The 21,311-nt window shown below is 40.2% G+C and overlaps 1 protein-coding gene across 1 annotated transcript in view; it reads left to right on the forward strand.

Annotated features, from left to right (window-relative positions):
• gnb1a (guanine nucleotide binding protein (G protein), beta polypeptide 1a) overlaps positions 1-20,185 on the forward strand; it is a 30,134-nt gene extending 9,949 nt beyond the window's left edge. Inside the window, exons 2-11 of the mRNA XM_010733972.3 lie at positions 7,892-7,998; positions 8,879-8,917; positions 9,152-9,258; positions 12,099-12,162; positions 12,753-12,915; positions 14,253-14,319; positions 14,575-14,776; positions 15,251-15,467; positions 17,636-17,751; positions 18,036-20,185. Of these exons, the coding sequence (XP_010732274.1) occupies positions 7,942-7,998; positions 8,879-8,917; positions 9,152-9,258; positions 12,099-12,162; positions 12,753-12,915; positions 14,253-14,319; positions 14,575-14,776; positions 15,251-15,467; positions 17,636-17,742 (1,023 nt within the window). The 5' untranslated portion in view covers positions 7,892-7,941 and the 3' untranslated portion in view covers positions 17,743-17,751; positions 18,036-20,185. The remainder of the gene's footprint in view (positions 1-7,891; positions 7,999-8,878; positions 8,918-9,151; positions 9,259-12,098; positions 12,163-12,752; positions 12,916-14,252; positions 14,320-14,574; positions 14,777-15,250; positions 15,468-17,635; positions 17,752-18,035) is intronic.
• The last annotated feature ends 1,126 nt before the right edge of the window (positions 20,186-21,311 follow it).

Genomic DNA, 21,311 nt, shown 5'->3' on the forward strand with positions numbered 1-21,311 from the left:
TCTACTTTCAACGGAGCAAAATGGGTTATGCAGCCCGAGGCTATTCATTTTCAGTTCAGCCATTCTTCTTGAGACCCATAAGGAGTCAAAATCCAGCTACTCCTCAGACAGCGATTAAAGGAATAATCCACAGTTTGTCAACCTTTGCTCGTTACCTGCTGTATATCATTAGGGGGAGTGTCTCATCACGACACTAAGCATTGCCAGGGCAGCCACTCAGACATCACATCAAATTGCTTTTATGGTGATGTAGTTGCCCAATCATTTAAGAAATACTACACCTTCTTTTCTCTGCCACTAGGGCAAAAGCCAGGCTCAGTGGTTGTTGACTGTAGCTACTTTAGTATTCCAGTCACTATATATATATATTTTTTGTATTTTTTTTGTACTCTCTCTACTAATGTGTTGCACAGAGCAGGTGTTTGTATTCGCCCTCAAACTTTCCACCATTTTAACACCATGATGTACCTTGTTTTATTTTGTAAATATTGCCCCAAACAATAGTTTTGGAAAGCAAAGGAAGCTATTTTAAAAAGTCTGTCCGTCCATGAACAGTGATGCATTTAAGGCAGTTTGGCAGAAGCGTTAAATAGAAAAACCTTCCTACGTTTTAATCTTCAGCCAATTACATTGTCAAATGTTTTGTTTTCGTATTGAAGCGACACCGTCATTTAAACATTTCGCAACGTATTAATTCATACTGATGCTAGCCAGACGAGAGTACAGATTCACCTTTTTCCTCCACTGTGCTCTCTGTTTAGAAAAACACCACGCCATACAGAGTGTGTGTTGGCGAGAATGACAAAGTGAGTGAGATTGGATGGGGCTTTTAAGAAACGTCCTGGAGCAATCCCCTTCTGTCTTCTCTTACTGCATCACCAGCCCCCTTGTTCCTGCCTTCTTTGTGACCTGGTTGTGTTTCATCTACATTTACCATGCATCACTTCCCCACAGCACTTACACGGACCCTCACTCCTCACCCACCAACCAGACAAAAAAAAAAGGACACATGCACTTACAGTATGATTTTTGCCTGTGATTTGCACTAATAAAATTCCTTAAACATAGAAAACTAAAACCGCCATAAGGTAAAGTAAGGCTTTCATCGTGTTATCTCAGATTGTGATTGCGACCAGTACTTTCATGTTGAGTAACTGTCAATACCGAATATGATGCGACTTCACCCAGCTTCACAGGGCACATTTAGCCTAAAGTACGGCTACGGTAAATTAGTAAAGCAAGGTGACTAAGATTTGGACATCATGTCTCCATTCCAGCATGAAGTTCCAACATTTTTAAACCAACAGGAAGAAGAAGCCAACAATCTATCAAAGCATCTTTTGTTTAAGCCGTTTTATTTGACATTACTTTGACTGATCCTAGTGTTGCCGTTTTGGTTCAACGGGAGATGCTGAGCGCAATATCAGGTTTGCCGAACTCACAGTGAGAGAGAGCACATTGGTGGGAGAATGCTTTTAAATATTGCAGAGAGTTTTCTTCCACTGGATGGATGGATGGAAAGAGGAAGAAGAAATGAGGTGGCTTCTCTCCAGACAGAGTGCTTTTCTAAAAGCCATTCCAGTTGCATCAAGACTTGAAAGTGCAGTCCCATTGTAAGCCAGGAATAGGGGTTTTAAAGCCATCTGCCATTTCACCATCCTGGCTTTGACCTTAGTACAATGTGTGCAACCATTTAAATGAAAAATTACATTTAAAAAACAGCACACTACTTTTTATGGCTTGTTTAAGTCAAAATGCATTCTAGTAACTCTTGCCTGTAACCATGTTTGCTTTAGGATTTTTGACATGCACGTTCACACCCTGGATGCCAAAGGATGAGATTTGTTTTACTTTCAGATTTGTTTTTGTTTGAACTATTTGAACTAGGACTACAACCGTACACTTTCAGACTGCCTGCACGTTCAAACCACGTGTGATAGTCAAACGAAACAGGGCTACATATACAGGGATGCAGAGCAGATCACTGTCAGTAAGTTATCTCTGAAGTTGCATGTTCATGCATTGCAAACATTTGCTTGTATGTGACATGAAGTCACTACTGAAGCAAATTGACACTGTGGTAAAATATTGTAAAAGAAACAAATTTGTCCGTATGCTGCATGCTCTGCAAAGAACACAGCTGGGGCAAAACCACAGCATATATACCCAACTACTTGTCACCATGCACTGGGTTCATAGTGGAAGACATATATGTCTTATTATTAAAAGTAATTGGGCAAATAAAGTGCAACTCTTTTTGGGTGACACCCAAATTCTAAAGCAAAAATGGCAAATATATTAAATATTTTTGTTTGTGTCAATTTAAAACCTTTTTTAAATACTGTACTTTTAATATACAATATCAATAATTCTGTAAAAAGCATTGACTTGACACCACTCCTGTGTATCAGGTTAATATGTGGTTACTGCTGTATACCTATTGGTTTCCAGTTTCCTTTAGGAATGTACGCCCAGTACACTCGGCTTTTTGTATCCGTCGTATTTATTGATTCATTATTTGTTTACCAGCATGGTCTAGGGCTAATCTGCCTCAGACTGACCTAATTTTTGTGTGAAGCACCACACACAGCGCCTCCTGCTGATCCTCCACCCACCTCTCTGATTTTTATCCCTACATTTGTCTGTTAGCATAAGCCTGTCTAAGGATGTCCTGTGTGACCTGTTATTGTAATGCGGCTGATTGCATAGCCTGGTTCAAAGGCTGGATGGACACTGGCAAGTGCAATGGTAGTAGCAGAAACCACAGAGCAAGTGTATTTGTAAAGTGTGTGCGCTGTCGCCACATCCGCTCGATGTTTTGACAAAGGGAAGAGAGAGAGACGAGCACAGCAAGGGAAACACCCTTAAAAAGGAAACGCCTGCTTCGAGAGGCAACGCGCTTCTGTTAAGGTGGAGGCAGCATGCTCCACTCAACTACTGACTGACTTACAGCAAATGAACCCATCCCATCTATATCCTGCTGTACCTCATACAGTATGTTTCTAGGGGCAGCAAATCAACCGCAGCCTAAATGGCACTCAAGCACTAGAATATAAGATCCCGCAGAGAAGTGAGTTAGCAGGAACAATCAAGACTGTGGAGACGGGATGCATCCCTCATGAAGGCAAGGGGAGGAGCAGCTGGTATCTAAGCAGGAGGGCGTAAATTATTAAGCCCACTTTTTCTACCCCAGCTTTCAAACACTACCTTGTGCTAAATACATGGCTGTGTGGTTATGTCTGACAGCTGGGCAATATGTGAAGAATAGTCCCGATTTTTGAGACTGGAAGTATTTCGATAGTTGATCACATGGTCCTACTTTCCCTTCACATGCAACAACGTGGCTCAAGCTCCAAATGTATGATGGTTTTGATTCCGCTGATTCACGGCAAAGATGTGAAGATATATATTATTTTTCAGCATCAAGGTTATTATGTAAACAAATTGAACCCACATTTTTATTATAAAAAGATTTTCCATTTGTGTGCTGGTTGGTTTGCTGGACATGTGCTCCAGTGTAGTTAAATTAACCTCATGATAAAAAATCAGCAAGTCCATCAAAGACCAATTTTCGACTTTGTACAAGGCCTAAACAGAGACAAGATTTTGTCACATTATGAAGGAGGCGGACCACAGTCAGGAGTAGTATTTCAGTATATGTGGTACGGCAAAAATGTGAGCCTAACCTAAAAATACAGCTCAGTTACTTGGGAGCGGAAAAAGAACATTGTATTCCAGGGGGGAAATGCCAGTAAAAAAAAAATTATTATTTGATTTTATTTGCTGTGCTCATCAAACACGTCACATAGATATTTTTATGACGATCAGTAATGTCCCTGGTGCATACATAATGAGAATGTAGACCTAACAATACAATGTAGTGGCAACACAACCTCAAAGTTGCCATCAAAAATGAATATTACGTGTTTTACAAAGACCGACATGCTGCAGGCTTATTGTATGCGTGTAGCTTTTTCTGTGCTGACCCCTGTACAATATGTACTTTGTACTGCATATATACATTTGCACAGTGTATTTGGCTGAATACCAGATGACAAAAGCTATATTTTGGGAAGGCCAAGAAACCCTGGGCGAAGTAAGTGTAGGCCTCCTCTGCTCAGTCTTTAATGCTGGGAAGCTTACCAAGCCTTGCTCCCCTTCACCAAGGGGTTAATTAGCAGCTCCCCTCCCAATTGTCCTCTGCTTGTTCACTCTCATTAGTTTAATCTGGCTCTGTCCTCCAGCTTGCCTCTCTTGCCTCTATCCTCTTGTGCGCCAGAACATCTCACTGCCTACTCCTGTCCTTATGTCATCAGGGTGGAGCCCTTCGTCTACCCCAAAAACCCTACTACACCAACCTGTGATTTATATCTCTTAACACTTGCTGCCCTGTTGCGTTTATTTATTTATTTATTTATTTCACTTCTCCTCAGGTCTTATTTTTTTTTAGCAAATATTCAAATGTTAAGCTTTAAAAGTGTCAGCCTAGTTATTGGAGGTCTGTTTTGAATTATTTGTCCAAATAAGATTAGTGATTGGACATACTGTCTGCTTAAAGTTTCATTCCTTAACACTGCACATTTATTGTCTCAGAACTATAAAGAGAAACAAACTTAACATTGTTTTGTAAATTATTTTTAAATCAAATAACTAACAAATGTGCTGTTCTTATTCATGAATGAATATTTGTAGAGAAAGCTTCTCACATATATATTTTCACCCTGTATAAAGAAACATCTGCAGAAATGTCCTCTGATTAGGAATCTCACCTAGCCCCCTTTTATAAATCTGTATGGCGTGAAAATGAATGGCACATGCATGATCAACGCTGTAAGGGAAGGAGAAATACCAATGAAGTGTGTTTGTGTGTGTGGAGTCGAATTACACTTCCTCTCTCCTTGTCACTGTGTTGTGCTCGAGATGTCGGAGCTGATAGGAGTGGCTGGAAAATGTGAAGTCTGCTTCCCTCCTCCTCTTTCTCCTCCTCCTCCTCCCCCACCACCTCTCTAAAAATAGCTGGCAGAAAGAGAAGGCAGCGAAGTCGAGGCTCTATCTGTTGGCCTGCCAGTGGTTTCAACACTCCCACAACCAGCACAAGGGGAAAAGAGTCCTCTGAATCACACCTCTAATACTAATTACCAGTAAAGACTACAGACTTATTTAACGTTTTTGTTCTGTATTCTGTTTATCTATTTAAAATCAAACTGATCTTGGAGTCTTTGCATTTTAAGAGGCCAGGTTATTTTTGAGCACATAGTCTGATTTGTAAATCATGAAGATTCGTAATTCATTCATACAAAGCTGTTTGAAATTGACACTATTTTTGGACCTTTAAGGACCAAACCATGGAATGTTCTTCACAGGCTGCATTGATCACCTGACCTCAGGCCAACTGAGCATGTGTTTCGCTTGCTTAAGCCAAAAGAGAAGACAAAAAGCCCCTAAAACAAGAAAGAAGTTAAGATGGCTGCAGTAGAGGCCTGGTAGAGCACGACCAGGAGAGATAGCAAACCGTTGCTTATGTAAATGGACTGTGGCAGTTTAAGAATGCAGAGGTTCTGCAACCGCATATATTTGGAAAAATGTCTGGAGGCCATAAAAGTATAACTGTTTGATGGCCCAGTTTCTTTTTTTAAACATCCTCAAATCCACTCTTTCATTGATCTAGGTTATTTGATATATTAACAGGTAACTAATGACCACCTGAACCAAATATCTAGGTAATATGATATCATGTTGCATGATTACCTGAACACTTCATTTAACTAACTAGTAGCCCGCAAGGGGTATACCATCTGCTGCATTTAAAGCCAGGACAACCAGCGCTGTTTTACAGTAAGATTGGATGCTGTTCAAAAGTTGTAGTAGCTACAAGGCTCGTGGGACCAGTAAACAACCTTTACTGACTCCACCCCCATAGTTCCTGGACTATGGGACAGCACTACCTTAGGTACTTTTTTGGGGGCAGGATCTGTGGCTGTTTGTGTTGTTCCTCTGCAGAGTTGTCAGCCAATCATACGAACAGACAGTATAAGAGTACGCTACTTAGGAGCTATAAAATAGAAATTCAGCAGTATTGCCTTTTATCGGCAAAAACATGGACTGAAAGATACAAAAATACAGAAAATGGAAACAAACCTTTTAGATTGTTGCACAATACTTTAGCTGTAAGGTTTGTAATAATTTGGACACAATTGCCAGAAGTAGAAGTGTGGTTGCTGAGTTATATTTTATATATATATTTATTAAATAAATAAATAAATGTTGAGGTTTTACAAGTTTCTAAAATCTTTTCTCTCGCTTGTAGCTCTTGTTGGAAAGGCCACTGGTGGGTTACATTATCTCTTACCCAGAGACCTATTACAGAGAAGACAAGAATTAGCCAGTGATATTACCATGAGGCGTTTTTATCACCAAGATTAGGGGTTAAGGCGCCTTGCTTAGATGCAGACCCATTTAGCAGCGTTGGCCAATCAGGTGACAGGTAGCTACTGAGATGTCAGTCGCTTGAAGGATAAGGTGTTAATTCAGAAGGTCTCGACGCTTCCCAGGACAAAGGACCTATACTGAAACCCAGACAAAACAGGGAGGTAAGGTCGCAATACAAAGGGTACTGTAGTTGGCTTGTATTTGACAGATGGACAGTAATGTTATCTACAATATTTCCTTTTTAAAAAAAAAGTACTTTTATAAAATTGTGAGAGTAATTGGTCCTTGGGGTAGATAAGATGAGGGAGATTCCAAAGTATAAACATCAAGGCTTGATTTCCTTCACTGGATGTGATCATCCTGGAGTTAATCGATGCGATTGACAGTTGTTTTTGAAAGTTTTGTCGGCTGGCTTGTGATGATATGTACAGGCACTTAAAGTACTAATGATTATACCGCTTAGAGAGGGTCTTCCGTCGGTGTCCAACATGCCTACAAGCCTTTAAGCCAAAGTTAATAAATCTTATAAGTTTTCTTTTTAGTCGAATTTTACTTTCTATGGAGAGTGAAAGTGTCAGTGCTAAGAGCGTCAACCAGAGGATTGGGGTCAGCGGGATGGCGACTGCTTTTAGGATCATCAGCAGGTTTTGTCTTAACCGGATTTGGCTGGAGGAGCTGAATCAACTGTGTCCCAGGATTACTGGGATGACATTGGAGGAGAGTTTAGAGTCCAGAGGCCAGAGCATTGACAGCTTCAGCAAACCCTGCCCATCATCTGAGCACCTCAGGGTTCCAGTAGTGCAACGAAACCCAAGCTGGTTTCTTGGTCGGCCTCTCTGCTTTCTTGATATTTGGACTCTTAAGCCTTTCTTCGTTTTGACAGTCCAGTAGGGGGTACGTCTATGGTCCCTTGTGACTGAGTGGATTTATTTTTTTATTTTTTTTAATTAAGTATTTTTTGCTTTGACTGTTGAGGAATGGTTATCGGCTGTTCCATGTTGCTAAATGTTTGCCCAAGGGTTTGCTATTGTTTGGGAGGGGAGAGGGAACAAATTCAACATCATCCTCAAAATTGTTATCTTAAGCCTAAAGTAGCTGCCAAGTGCTTGTTGCTAGGTAACAGTTTCAAGCTGGCAAGGACAAGTCTTGAGCTGTCTAGAAAATGTTGGGCTGTTGTGATTCCCTGCGACTTTGTCTGGGCCTTACAGATTGGATTTGAGAGACACCTCAGAGATCCTCAGCTGCATTTTGTTGAAGTAACCATGTTCATGAATTCATTACAAAAGCCGAAGCACATCATGTCTTTAGAAGTGACCATGGTCTTTGTGTTATATGGTAACAAGCATTCAGAGTGAAAATTGTACAGGTTACTTAATTGCACATTGTGTGCATTACCACCACCAACATGAAATGAACAGTGTGTGGCATGTATGCTGAGCCTCTCATTTCTTGTCTCCTTCAGATCAGCAAGAGTCTAGGCGGCGGAGCGAAGCACACCATTAGCAGAGGAAAATGAGTGAACTGGATCAGCTACGCCAGGAGGCTGAGCAGCTCAAGAACCAGATCAGAGTAAGTCCTTCAGTGTCCTCAAATCTGCCTCTTTTTTTTTTTTTTAGCTTTCTGTTTGTCGATCAAGTTATGTGCTCCAGACACTGATATTTTAAACTCATGTTGATGGAATTAGACCTTTCACTCAGAGGCTTCCTATAACGATGTTTCCCCATTAATGATGACATCATAGTATCGGTCAAATTAGGCAATTTTTTAAGTGTTGGTCTGCATGATAAAGGCCTGGCTTGGTTAAGTGTTTGCAGATGGAAAAGCTCTTACCGACCACGACAGAGCTATATTATCATTGGCTCAAATGAAGCCAGTGTACAATGCTGTAAACAAGCCACCAAAGACAGTATGACAATATTCCATCATTTAGGAATCTGTACTACCTTTCACACATTGCAACACTGAATTAAAGCGGTCTGCGAAGCATCATTATAGTGTTATGCAACTGAATGAAAAGTCTACTTAATTGTTGTGATGCAGAATATTTTTTTTTTGACTTGTGTTCCTCTATAATTGCATAATAGCCTTTATTTTATCATTATAATGGTTACTATCATCGCCACAATGCAGTTGAGCAGGGATCAAATAATTATATCTGAATTATTTGATTTTTGTCATAGCACTTTGTCATCTGTAAAATATAATACAACTGAAGTATGTCAGTTTGTGATAATTATAAATGGAGCTAAATATTTTTTACGGTTTCAGTTTCTGGTCAGATTTGCCAGAAACTAGTTTTCAGTACAGTTAGTGCCATAAACACAATCTGGTTTATTGGTTTATACTCAGTATTAGTATTACACAGATGTCACCTTATTGATTAACCAATGTTAAACTAGTAGTAAAGACTTAGCAGGCTGAAACAGGTCTAACTGTTGTTGTGTTTCAGGATGCCAGGAAAGCGTGTGCGGATGCTACCCTGTCTCAGGTAAGAAATATGTTCCTGCCATCATCTTCACTGACTATTACTTATTATTTAACTTTGATAAAATAGGTTTGAGAAATACTAAAATCAGCCTTAGTGGGTGGTGTTGGATCATTTTAAGACATTCTTTTTATGTTGTTGTTACTCACATATTTAATCGTGCCTTTTAATTCTTTAACCTCACTGTGCTGCAGTACTGACGTGACTTTTTTTTCTCCTCATGTTAATCTTGTTTAGATCACAGCTAACATCGACCCTGTTGGCCGAATTCAGATGCGCACTAGACGAACACTGAGGGGGCATCTGGCTAAAATCTATGCCATGCACTGGGGCACTGACTCGAGGTAATCTCATTCAACTCTGTTCTGTCCATTAACTAAATATTTCTTCCTATCAGCCCAGCCCCCTACGCCTAAATGCAGGAAATGGATATAAAAGCAAGCTTGACTGTCTTTGTGCTAGTTACTACTCCTGAGGGTCCTCGTCACATCATGACATTCCACAATAGTTCACTCCTGCATCCAGAAGCAGGTCTTTTTCCTTATACGTTCATCCAAAGCGACCTATCAGATTAACATATTCCCAGTGTTACAACAATTCAACAGTAAGTTACGTGTGCACAGGCACAATAGGTAATGCATGTTTTGTTGAATGCACATTGAGCATGCTTCAGCCACTCTCACTCTTTTGAGTGTGTCTACTGTGTTGTGTGTCTGTGCGTGCTGTGTTTGTGTGCATTGGGGGTGGGGTATGTGGGTAGGGAAAATACTCAAAATGGAGTCAGCCTTTGTTGGAGCTGTGTTGAGGCTCGATAGCTGTGCAGATGAAGCAACACTCCTCATTTTGCTTTTCCCCGGAGTTGTACACACCTCTCACCTCAGCAACCAGCGAGTTAATCACTGTGGTGCTGGTGTGCGTCAGTCCACAGAGAGACCATTGCTAACTGCTATGTCACCTCAGTCATATACCCAAGAAAATGTCTACCACAGTGTTTACCCACTGTCAGCTTTCCCTGTTTGTTTGTAATATTTTACCTCCCAGAGGACATGGGGTATTTATTAGACTACCTGCTGAGATTCAGCCACCCAGAAAGAAGGTCACGTGAAGATGTTTTGACCCAGAGTCGAGGCTAAGACTGGTATTTTTAGCCCTGTGGTGACACAAGTTGAATTCAGTCTGTGGTAGGTTTCTAAGATAGAAACCTATTGCTTGGTGAAAGTGAGTTCAATGTTCAGGGGAGTAGGACTCTAAGTGTTTATCTTCAAACTAACATGGCGGTAAGACAAAAAGCTTTGTAGTTGTATGATACTTAAACATGAGAAATCTGAAATTTCTGTCCCCACAAACATTGTTTCTGGTATAAAAACTCAGTTTTTGTTTGTAACAGTGCTGTATTATTACTATAATGACTTATCATTATTATCATCTGAGGGAGCTTGAAAGTAGAGTAGATAACCTCAATCTCGTGAAATCAGTGAGTCATAACTTATGAAAAGGTTTCTTCGTTACCACAGTTGACCGTTGACAGTTATTTTGTTTTTTCTTGTTTTTATAAGTCCACTGATACAAAACAGTTTCTGTGGTTTTCAAATTAATGTTGATTTCTTAAGACACGGGTATTGTGTGATTTTTTTTTTTTTTTTTTTTTTTTTTTTTCATTATTAGCACATCTGAAATACCACTTCTGAATTGAATTTATTAGACAGACATGGTGAGAGTGATGTGAAGTGTTTCATTTATATTAGATTGTTAATTATGTTTGTTCTTTTTTTTTTTTTTTTACATAAGCTCCTATGTACCTGAAGCCATTTATATTAAACATGTACAAATTCATACAAAGAATGGCAAACATAAGAAGAAATCGAAATGGCTACATCTTGTTTTTTTTCTGTGCTTCTTTTTTAAGCTGAAGAAAACCACCGCCCAACACACCTGACATACACTTCCCTTGTGTTTGACTGTATCACACTTACTCAAACATACCTGACGAAAGATGAGCAAACTGTGACTTCGTATTTGCACAGAATCAGGTTTTTGTTCAGTCCAAATGTGATTTGGAGTCAGACAATTAACGTGTTTTGATTTGTTCTCACAAAAACATTGGGTGTCTGTTCCCGACCCCCGTTGATGTCACAGCCCTGTTCTGACTAGAAAGTGGACACCTCAAAGCATTGCATGATCGTCATCTCCCAGCTGACACACACACACACAAACACATACTCGTGCTCACAACGCTTACATTGAACTGAAGTTAAAAAGGGACCTAATCTGAGGTTAAACTGAAACAATGAAAACCAAAACTTGAGATTCAGTAATGTGTTAGTTTTCAGGCTGGGAAGCTGCTTCATTTTATTTTAGTCTAAAATTCCCAGCACAGACCATTCTGTCCCAGGCTTATTATCCGCTGGAGTGTTCAAATGTGAGCGCGTTCCCGCCAGCCCTGTAGTTAAGATTTGTATAGTCCCAAAAGACCTTGGTGTGTTCACTCCTTTTCCTGTTCCTATGTGCATTGGGGCCCGTCACTGTGGTTACTCTTGTTGGATTCACCCATATAGCAGAGCACAGCCACAGAGGTACATGAGAGCTGTCTCTAGAATGAAAACTCAGAGTTTTTGCAATTCTCAATTAACTATGCTCACCACACAGCCTCTGCAGGTTGTGATTTTGATGCACACAACACATTGCAAGTAAACATATAGTCAAGAAAGTGTTTAATACTGTCTTGATATTGCACATAAATAAATCTGTATGTCTCAGCTCCATTTTAGGATTAGCACGGACCGTTCTGTGAAATGCAGCAGCTTTAAAATAATGCTGTGATATGTCACAGCATTAGACATACACCTAGGCAGGTACTGGATTAAAAGCTTTTAAATTCATTACCAAACATCTGGCTTTTTTTACGTTGTTGTACAGTACAGCAGGACAAAACGAGAACTACAGTTTTACACTGTACACCCAGTATTGATACAAACCCTGACAAATGAAAGTGAGAGCAAACATGAACACACACACACACACACACACAGGAACTTTCAGTGTGATAAAGTAAATATCAAAAATGGGTGTTAATAAAACTCGCCTGCAATCATTCTGGTTCAAACTAACAAATCTTTGCTCAGGTATGAACGGACTGGTCATTTTAAATTCTTCCATAGTTTGATCTTGTGTTTCTTTTCTTTAGGCTTTTGGTCAGTGCCTCCCAGGATGGCAAACTCATTATCTGGGACAGCTACACCACAAACAAGGTAACCATCATATTGCAAAGAACTGAAACACCTCAATGATTTGTAATTGTTGCATTTATTTTATATTGTATTAATATGAGGTGATCGGATGACACCATAGACCGTCAGTCTGTCAGCTTGCCTAAAGGCAGTTTGATCTTGAACCAAAAAGCCAAACGCACTATTATCAGGCTCTTGAGGTTAAAATGCCTGTGATGCCTGATTGCTTGATACCTCACCATGCTTCAAAGAGACAAACTGGACATAAAAGACTTCATTGAACTTCAGAGAATAAAGAGTTGAGGAAATCTTGCATCAGATTTCCAAGTAGTAAACAGACACAGTTGGTAATTGGTTGTCAAGTAAACCATAATTTTCCTCTTCAGCCAGCAACCCCCCCCATAGTTTGATTTAGATTGACAAAGTGCTGAGTTCATTATAAAACAATTTGCACGTGTTTGAGGGTGCCAAGTAAAGCTATTTATAGTGGGCATTGTGCCCTTGAAAGGTTAAGTTAATATTGTGGACAGACTTTGTCACATGCCCTCCCCTCTCTCTCCCATCTGTCACTGCATACTATCTAATATTAAAATCTTCCTCCTCTCTTCCAGGTCCACGCCATCCCGTTGCGCTCCTCCTGGGTGATGACGTGCGCCTATGCCCCCTCTGGGAACTATGTCGCCTGTGGAGGTCTGGACAACATCTGCTCCATCTACAACCTGAAGACCCGTGAGGGGAACGTGCGTGTCAGCCGTGAGCTGGCCGGACACACAGGTAGGCTTGACACATCGGTTAGCCATTCAATCCCAGGATTTTTGCAAAGTCGGATCAATCTGCCAATAGATCATATTTATCCTCAATATCTGCTAATAAAGATTCTATAGGCTTTGCAACAATAAAGGTTGTATTTGGAAGCCAGGATCTCATAGTTTTGTGTAATTAATACCTCTTGTCATTTATCTGTTTGAATGACAGAGAGACTGATTAGTTCCCTTGCATCTCTCTACCACCCAGCTTGTGTACAGAAAGCATTTTAGCATAAAGCAAGATAATATAACTTGGGTTGTAGCCAGTTATAAAAAAGGCCGGTGGGTATAGTCAAGTTAACAGCATCACTAGCTAGAGATAAGACCCTGAACCTCGGAATAGGGGCTGAGGGTCTATTCCCAGCCTGCGTCCAGGATTTCTGAGTCTATAGATTGATCCCTTATTAGCATTCAGTAGTCCCTGCTGAGATTCGCTGAATCACACTATCCTTAACATTAATGCTATAGAAAACTTTTAGATGTTAATTCATATTAAATCCACTCTGCGAGAAGTAAGTGGAAAATGCCAAATATCAATAGAAAGACAACGTAGGCTGGTTTCTACAAAAGGACACCTGAAAGACAACAGAGGTCTACAACGTTATCATGACAGCACACTCAGTCGCTGCATTTTTGGTGACAGTTTGACACATTTCACATGTTTGTTTCAATTTCTCTCATCCTGTGCGTGGGGAAGAGTTCATAACTCTCAATAGTTTGAAAATTTGAACAATGAGCGCATTGTACATAGTTCTGCCTCCTACATTCACCCAGTCAAATGCCATTTTATTATTTGCTGTATATTTATTTGTTTCCTGTGTTAACCTCGTGTACCGGCCTAAGCTGACTTATTCTGACGTCCAAGAGATGCCAGTCACATGGTGAGTCTCTCCATAAAAGCAGGAGCTGGTCGAGCCGTATCCCAGCTAATGAAAGTGTTGAGCTCTTAGGCAAGGAGCATTCATCTGATCAGTGTCACATGATGCAGGAAGTGTGTCAGCATTTTAGTTCTAGTTCCCTCGCTATAGGGAGTGGTACATACACTCTGCCAGCTAGTAAAGGATGAATTATGGAAGCAAGTCATGAACCAGGAGATACCCTACAGCCTTTTTTTTCTGTTTCTGGTAGTGAATTAGTCAATTCATCTTCCCCACATGCAGCACACATAGCATTCTCTGACTGTTTGGAGTATAATTTCTTCCTCTGTGCCGAGTGTAAGGAAATGAAACCTCTCCGTCTTAATACTGTAGAAAAGACAGTCCATCGTGAATGAGTTGTTCAATCAGTGTGTTTGATTCCTGTCAGGTTACCTGTCCTGCTGTCGCTTCCTGGATGACAACCAGATTGTCACCAGCTCTGGAGACACCACCTGGTGAGTTGTGGTACTGCGTCCTGTGCAGTCCAATGCAACACCCCACCATGAGCTATGACCTCAAATATCACCACAGAGTTAGCTCATCGTCTCAATTGGCATAGCCTGCTATTGCTACTGTTAAAGCCAAGGCAGCCTTGAGCTTCACATGCTAGGTCTGGCCTCATACAGCCACCAGCATCATATTTTGACATTATGATGTTGTTTTATTTATTACTTCTGATATTTGACGATGTTCTTTCTGCTTTCTTGCAGCGCTCTGTGGGACATTGAGACTGGTCAGCAGACAACTACATTTGCTGGTCACACCGGTGATGTCATGAGTCTCTCTCTGGCGCCCGACACCAGGCTGTTTGTCTCTGGAGCCTGCGATGCCTCGGCCAAGCTCTGGGACATCAGAGAAGGAATGTGCCGACAGACCTTCACTGGCCACGAGTCGGACATCAACGCTATCTGCGTAAGGCCACACACACACACACACTTAGATGTTATATACTAATCGTATCAGAGTGTCAAGTCACTCAAGGCATGACCAAGACAAGTCTGTCAGAGCAAGTCTGGTTCAGGTAAAGTCACAGGGTTCATAAGCAGATTGTAATGACGCTGCTGATTGTTCTCTCACCAAGTCTCTCTCATTGTGTTTGAATGGAACTGTTAAAAATGAGTACTGCAGAAACTACGCTACAAGAAGAAACATGTGCATACTAAATAACTGTAATCCATACACTCATTATACTCTCAAGACATTTAGAAATGAGTGGAATGATTTGATGCCAAGACAAAGGTGCATCTAGTTACTATTATTATGCAATTTCAGGACAGTAACAAATGTAATCACAATAACTTAATAAAGGCTGGTAAACATGAGGAGGGTGTAAAAGAAGAAGAAGAAGTATTGACACTGAAAAATCTCCCTTGGCCTTTGTTGCAGTTCTTCCCCAATGGCAACGCCTTTGCCACAGGCTCAGACGATGCTACCTGCCGGCTGTTTGACCTGCGTGCTGACCAGGAGCTGATGGTTTACTCGCATGACAACATCATCTGCGGCATCACCTCCGTGGCATTCTCCAAGAGTGGCCGCCTACTGCTGGCTGGCTACGACGATTTCAACTGCAACGTCTGGGACACTTTGAAGGCCGACCGTGCAGGTAAGCCACCATATGGGGCAAAGGAACAGAGCTGGACTAATATGCTGTGATGACTTACCTCCCCATGCCAAAACGTACACACCAAACAATCGCCTGGTAGACTCGTCTCAACATTTGCAGGCAGATATCCACCCTCAAAGACTTTTCTAAACCAGCAATCGTTGGCATATATTCCCCCTTAAACTTTGTTCATTTCTGTTTCTATTCTGGATGCTAATTGTCCATGAATGTCATGAAGTCAGTATTTCCAGGTCTGCTTCATTACAGTGGTAGCGCTTTCAGCTGTCTAAGCAGCAGTAAATATCAGAATTCAGAGAGTTGTGGGGAGAAACTGAGCATATCTGTGCTGGCTGTCATTCAGGACTCGATCCTGGTGACAGTAGAGGAAGTAAAAACACAAGGAATGTGGAGAACATAATCTACAAGCACAACTTTGACTCTCAGTTTTCACACCTGGCCAGCTGCTGTAGAAAGCATGCTGGGCGTGGCTGTTGGTTTTGCGAAGTCAAGCACTTGGATGACTACCAGCCTCATCCTCTGTGAACAACAGAAGTCAGGAATGTTGTGAGGTACCTTAAGCATGTTGAGGGAAAGTATGTAGAAAGTAAGTTTTAGTAATATTATAAAGTTGACAGGAGTATTTCTTAGGTTTATTTCAGTGTACAGATCTTGTGTTAAACAGTGCCCTCCCCTAGACTTTGTCATGATGTCACCATAGAATTTTCTTTATCTGCATCTCGAACGTTAAACAGCTGGTTAGTCAATTTCCTGTTAAAAACTACAACATAAGGCAACTGAACATTTCCAAATAAAGTTGTGAAAAGCATACCGAGCAGTTCCAGTCAAGGAAAACACACAAGAAGTCTTTCGAAGCACAGATTACAGCCGGCCACCAAGAGGTGTGTGTGGTCACTCTGAAGGAGATACAGGGCTTCGTGACTGTAATGGGAAACACTGTCATATAACTCCCCCTGCCTAGTGCACAAGTCACAGCTTTATGCTTGTTGGGGAAAAAAAAACCTCACATGACATCTGGGCTAGTGTTTGCCAGAAGGCAAATCTGGAACACTGGGGAATAAGGTGGAGGAAAACTTGGTGGTATGATCAGAAAAAGTCAGCTTTTAGGCCATCACTAAATTAAATAATCAGTAGAAGCATGCAGGCCCTGCAAGACTTGTGAAGACGGACAGTAACATGAATGCAGCAAAACACAAAAAAATCCTGGAAGGAAAACTTGCTGCCAGCAAGAGAACCGCCCTAAACATAAAGCCAAAGCTACACAGGAATGGCTTCAAAACAACTTTAGTGTGGTGGAGTGGCCCATTCAGAGTTTATGGCTGCCTGTTCAGGTAAAATCCTCTGATGTCATCAGTACAGCCAAGTCAGAGATCTCAATCCAATCCAGAATATGTGGCAGGACTTAAAAAATCCTGTTTAATCAGCAGACAGAACAGCAGTGCATTGCAAAGAAGAAAGGAGGTAAAATGTAGTGGCCAAATGTCCAAATCTGATACAGACCGGTCCACATACGTACGTACGTAACAGCTACATTACAGAAGACTAGACGAGGCAGAAGTGACAAGCCACTTCATTTTTTAACAATCTATCGAGCAGGAAGCCACTTCCTTTCCAGTCCACTTTTGACAGTAGCAGTTTGCGATTGATAACACACGAGTATGAAGCAAAACAGGAGAAGATCCATTGATTTGAATAAATGCTATTAGTAGTATCCATCTGGGAGAGCAGCAAGCGTCAGCTGCTCCAGCAGTGACGAGCCCCTATGGAGGCATGAATACTTTACAGTTATTGACTGCATGGTGGGATAGGGATCAGAGGAGGCCCACTTCTGAGCAGGCTATTTCTGATACACACACACACACACACACATAAATATTGGTGGGTGGAATATTGATCACAGCATATTGGGTTAGTATTAGCCATTAGCCAAGCTTTAAACATGAAGCAGACATGTATCAGGACCCCAAATGCCCTGAAACCTGCTTCACTTGTTGTTCTGACCGGGTTCCCTCAACTTCCAGTGCTCTGTCTCATGCACTGCGTTCCAGTATCCAGTAATTCAAGCTTTATATTCAAGTCTAACCTAGCGTGTGGTATCCATCAGATGGAGCATGTTTGTCACCGTTTCTCAACCTCTGGTGTCTCCGCAGGTGTACTGGCCGGTCATGATAACCGGGTGAGCTGCTTGGGTGTGACCGATGACGGCATGGCAGTGGCAACAGGGTCCTGGGACAGCTTCCTCAAGATCTGGAACTAGAGTCTGAAGGTAAGTGACGAACTAAGAGGAACGTCGTCTGTCAGTGTCATGGTTTAGTAACGGGGCCTCATCTAGAGTTTGCATGTACTGCCATCTGGTGGTTAGGAAGGATGATGCAACATATGATACATCACATTAGCTTATTGTGCCTGGTGTTAAAATGTTTAGTTTGAATATTAGTGATAATTAAACTGAGACGTTGATAAGCATATAAGATTAACCTGTTTTATTCATTTTACAGTGGCCGGTCAATGATAATCAAATGTTTTTCTTTTTTGTCTGTTTGTTTGCAGATGGCATCTGGACTCCAAAGTTGAGTGGAAAACCATTCCAACATCACAATGTTCAATTTTATTGCATATCCAATCTTTTCAAAAACACCATGATACTGACTCCAAACACCCCAAAAAACTATCAAGGGCAAAAATTCTCTCTCTCTCTCTCTCTGTCTTTCTCTCTCTCTCCTTCTCATTTAAAAGAGCACAATTGTCTGTCACTCATTCAGCTACAAAAAAAAAGAAAAAGAAAAAAAAAGCTCGAGGAATTTAGTGGTTTCAAAATGGACCGGAGGGGAAAATTGTGCATTCCTCCCATGACCATGGTCTGGTATTGTAGTAAGTGAAAATACAAACACCCCACCGCCGCTGCCGCCACCACCAAGCAAATGTGTCATGCGTCCTCATTATACACAGGTCTGAGTGAAGGTTATTACATGACAGTGATCTAACTCTTAATAGCTTTTTGGCCATGTTTCTTTTTGTTTCTTTGTTGTTTTCATTATTATTATTTTTTTCTTTTGTTAAAGAGAAGTAGATCTGTCAGTTAATGTTTAAAATGAGGATCAAAGCTTTGTTTTATTTCTTAGTCTTTACACATTTTAGAGAATGTTTTTAAGTTGGAAACTAAAAGAACCTCCAGATCACGTCATTTTAAATCCAGCTTTATCCCACTGGAGAACAAAGCGAGAGAATTGAGCTTCAACGGGGAGTCCTCAAGCCACTTCTGGCCCTTCTGTATATTTAGTCCCATGATACTTTTACTGTTTCTTTTTTTCCAGTGTAGTCCACAAATCTTTGTTTGCACAAAAATTAAACTTTGCATATATAGAATATTGTCTAAAGAAAAAAAAAGTTAACTAACCAAGCACATGCTGTTTATGATAATGAATGCTCGTTTTTAAAACGAAAAACAACAAAAAAAAAAGACAAACCATTTTAACCATTCTTACACCTTTTTGTCTGGCGACAGTGTAGAATAATTAAATGAAGATTAACCCATCGGATCATAATCCACCCTGCCCCCCTTTTTATTCCTTTTTTTTTTCTTCTTCTTCTTTAATTAAGTTTTGTTTTCCCTGGTTTCTGTTGCCCGTGGTTGGGACCGGTGATGTGATTTGGTCGGGTAGGGAGTACCTCCACTTTAGCCCGGTTACAATCCGGACGTTTCTCTTTTAACAGAGGTGCCCATTCCGTGCTTGGAAATGCAGTTACTACTCTGTGAATGACATGTTGTATAAATCAATGTTTGAAAATAATGATATTGAAACTTTTTAAGTTAAAAACGAAAAAAAAAAAGATTTTGGTTGTCTGCCATGGGTGGGTTATCTCTTAGAATCGCATGCTGTAGAATTGCTTAAAAAGGTGCATATGGAATTAAGTCCTTTGATGTTTTTCTTTAAGAAAATAACCTGTTGAATATATCAATACAATGGTATTTATATTTTTCTTTTCTTTTTTCTTTTTTTTTTCTTTCTTCTTTTTGTTTTTGGCTACTCCGTGCATACATGATTCAACTAAAATGTCAAAGCTATGCACTTGAGAAGCAAACCCTGCAACATAAACGGTTACTTGGTCCATACTTGGGAGGGATTCCACAAAAGTAACGTAAATGTTTAAATTGTACACACATGCATACGTACATTCATTCACCTAAACATACACAATCTCAAATGGAACAAATAAATTTTCATTCCTTCTGTAGCAAACAAAATTCCACAAAGAAAAACATTTTATAACAGGTTTTTTTCTGTCCTTTAATAAAAAATGAAAAAAAAAAATCTTGCAGCATCTGAATGGCAGAATTTTCTGTTGTTCCCTTCTCCTTGTAAACAGAGACGCTCTTTCTTTAGCAGTAGTGACATTTTTTCCATTCTGTTTTTTCTCTGCGACATTCTGTACAAAAAATGTGCTGTAATTGTGCGTTAGGCCTGGAGTTGGCAAAAAATAAAATGAAATAAAAAATATTAAAAACTAATTAAATCCCCTTTCCTTTTCTCTCTTTCTCCATCAAATAACTGTAGAGCTCTGCACCCCCACTGTTCCCTTTTCACCTTTTGTATTTAATTTTAAAGTCAGTCAGTGTACAACCGAAAGCTGGATGCAAGATAGAAACTATATTAAAATGTACTGTTATTTAAGATGTAATAAAAAGCAGTTTGAGATGACCTACTGTGTTGAGTGTGATTCACTTAGAGCGGTTACCACTGAAGCTAGAATGTTGCAGACTGTTTGGTTTCCTTGTAATTATGTTCAAGTCAAATAAACAATTTTGTTATCCACTGTTGAATCAGCCTGGCTCCTCTGTAAACTCATTTGCACACAGCTACTCTCCTTTTTGCATAAAGGTAGCCACGCAGTCTGTTCTTCAGCACTGACACTGAGTAAACAGAGCCGCTGTGTTTGTGTTGTTATTGTGAACATTCAAAGTGCAGACTGACTTGACATTTGATGTATCTGCTAATATCAGTGAACTTGCATAGTAAGCTGTAGGTGTTAAATGCCTTGCTAAAAAGCATTTCCTCATTAGTATCTTATTTATTCTTCACTTACTTGCAGGTGCTTGTCTGCTAAAAACCAGATTGTTGGATTAGAGTTTTTCATACGCTTGGAAACCTCTTCCACCCTCTGTTGGACAAAAGAATCAAATGCAGGGAGTTCCTTTAGCCAGATTTGATTAGTTTACTTTCAGATAGAAAGATTGTGCATAGTTTAAAAAACAATACATTATCTATTGTAATGTGACTTGATAATGCAGTCTCTTCCAAATGCAAGCACAAATTGAAATGTTACAAAATGAAATTATTCAATTGTGAAGGCATCTCCGTGTCTCAATATTGTTACCACTCACATTAGAAATGAAATTAATATCACTGAATTTGAATGTGTCCGATTTTAATTAGCCTAAACATTATCTGAAATATTTATTGATGGATGCCTAGTAGGTAAAGTTATTTTAGAAGGTGAAATACTGGTTCAGTAGACATTTCTTCTTCTTGTCTCACAGCAGGTTACTGTGCATGTCTAGTAGTTTTAATATAATATTTAATTAGAAATATATATAAGATGAAATGCATATATTGCTCTATAACATAAGTTCTATCCCATACGTTTTGCACATGAATGAGAACAATGAACATGCATGAAGGCGCAGGTTTGTGTACAATGAGCCGGACAGTGATAGGTGATAAACTCTTGCTCTGCAGGGCCCAGACCAACAGCATATCTGAGTGTTTAATATTGGATTACCAACTACACAGGTTCCCAGGTCAGACCTCCAGAGGCCCTGAAGAG

Source organism: Larimichthys crocea, chromosome XV (genome assembly GCF_000972845.2).
Source record: "Larimichthys crocea isolate SSNF chromosome XV, L_crocea_2.0, whole genome shotgun sequence".
NCBI lineage: Eukaryota > Metazoa > Chordata > Actinopteri > Sciaenidae > Larimichthys > Larimichthys crocea.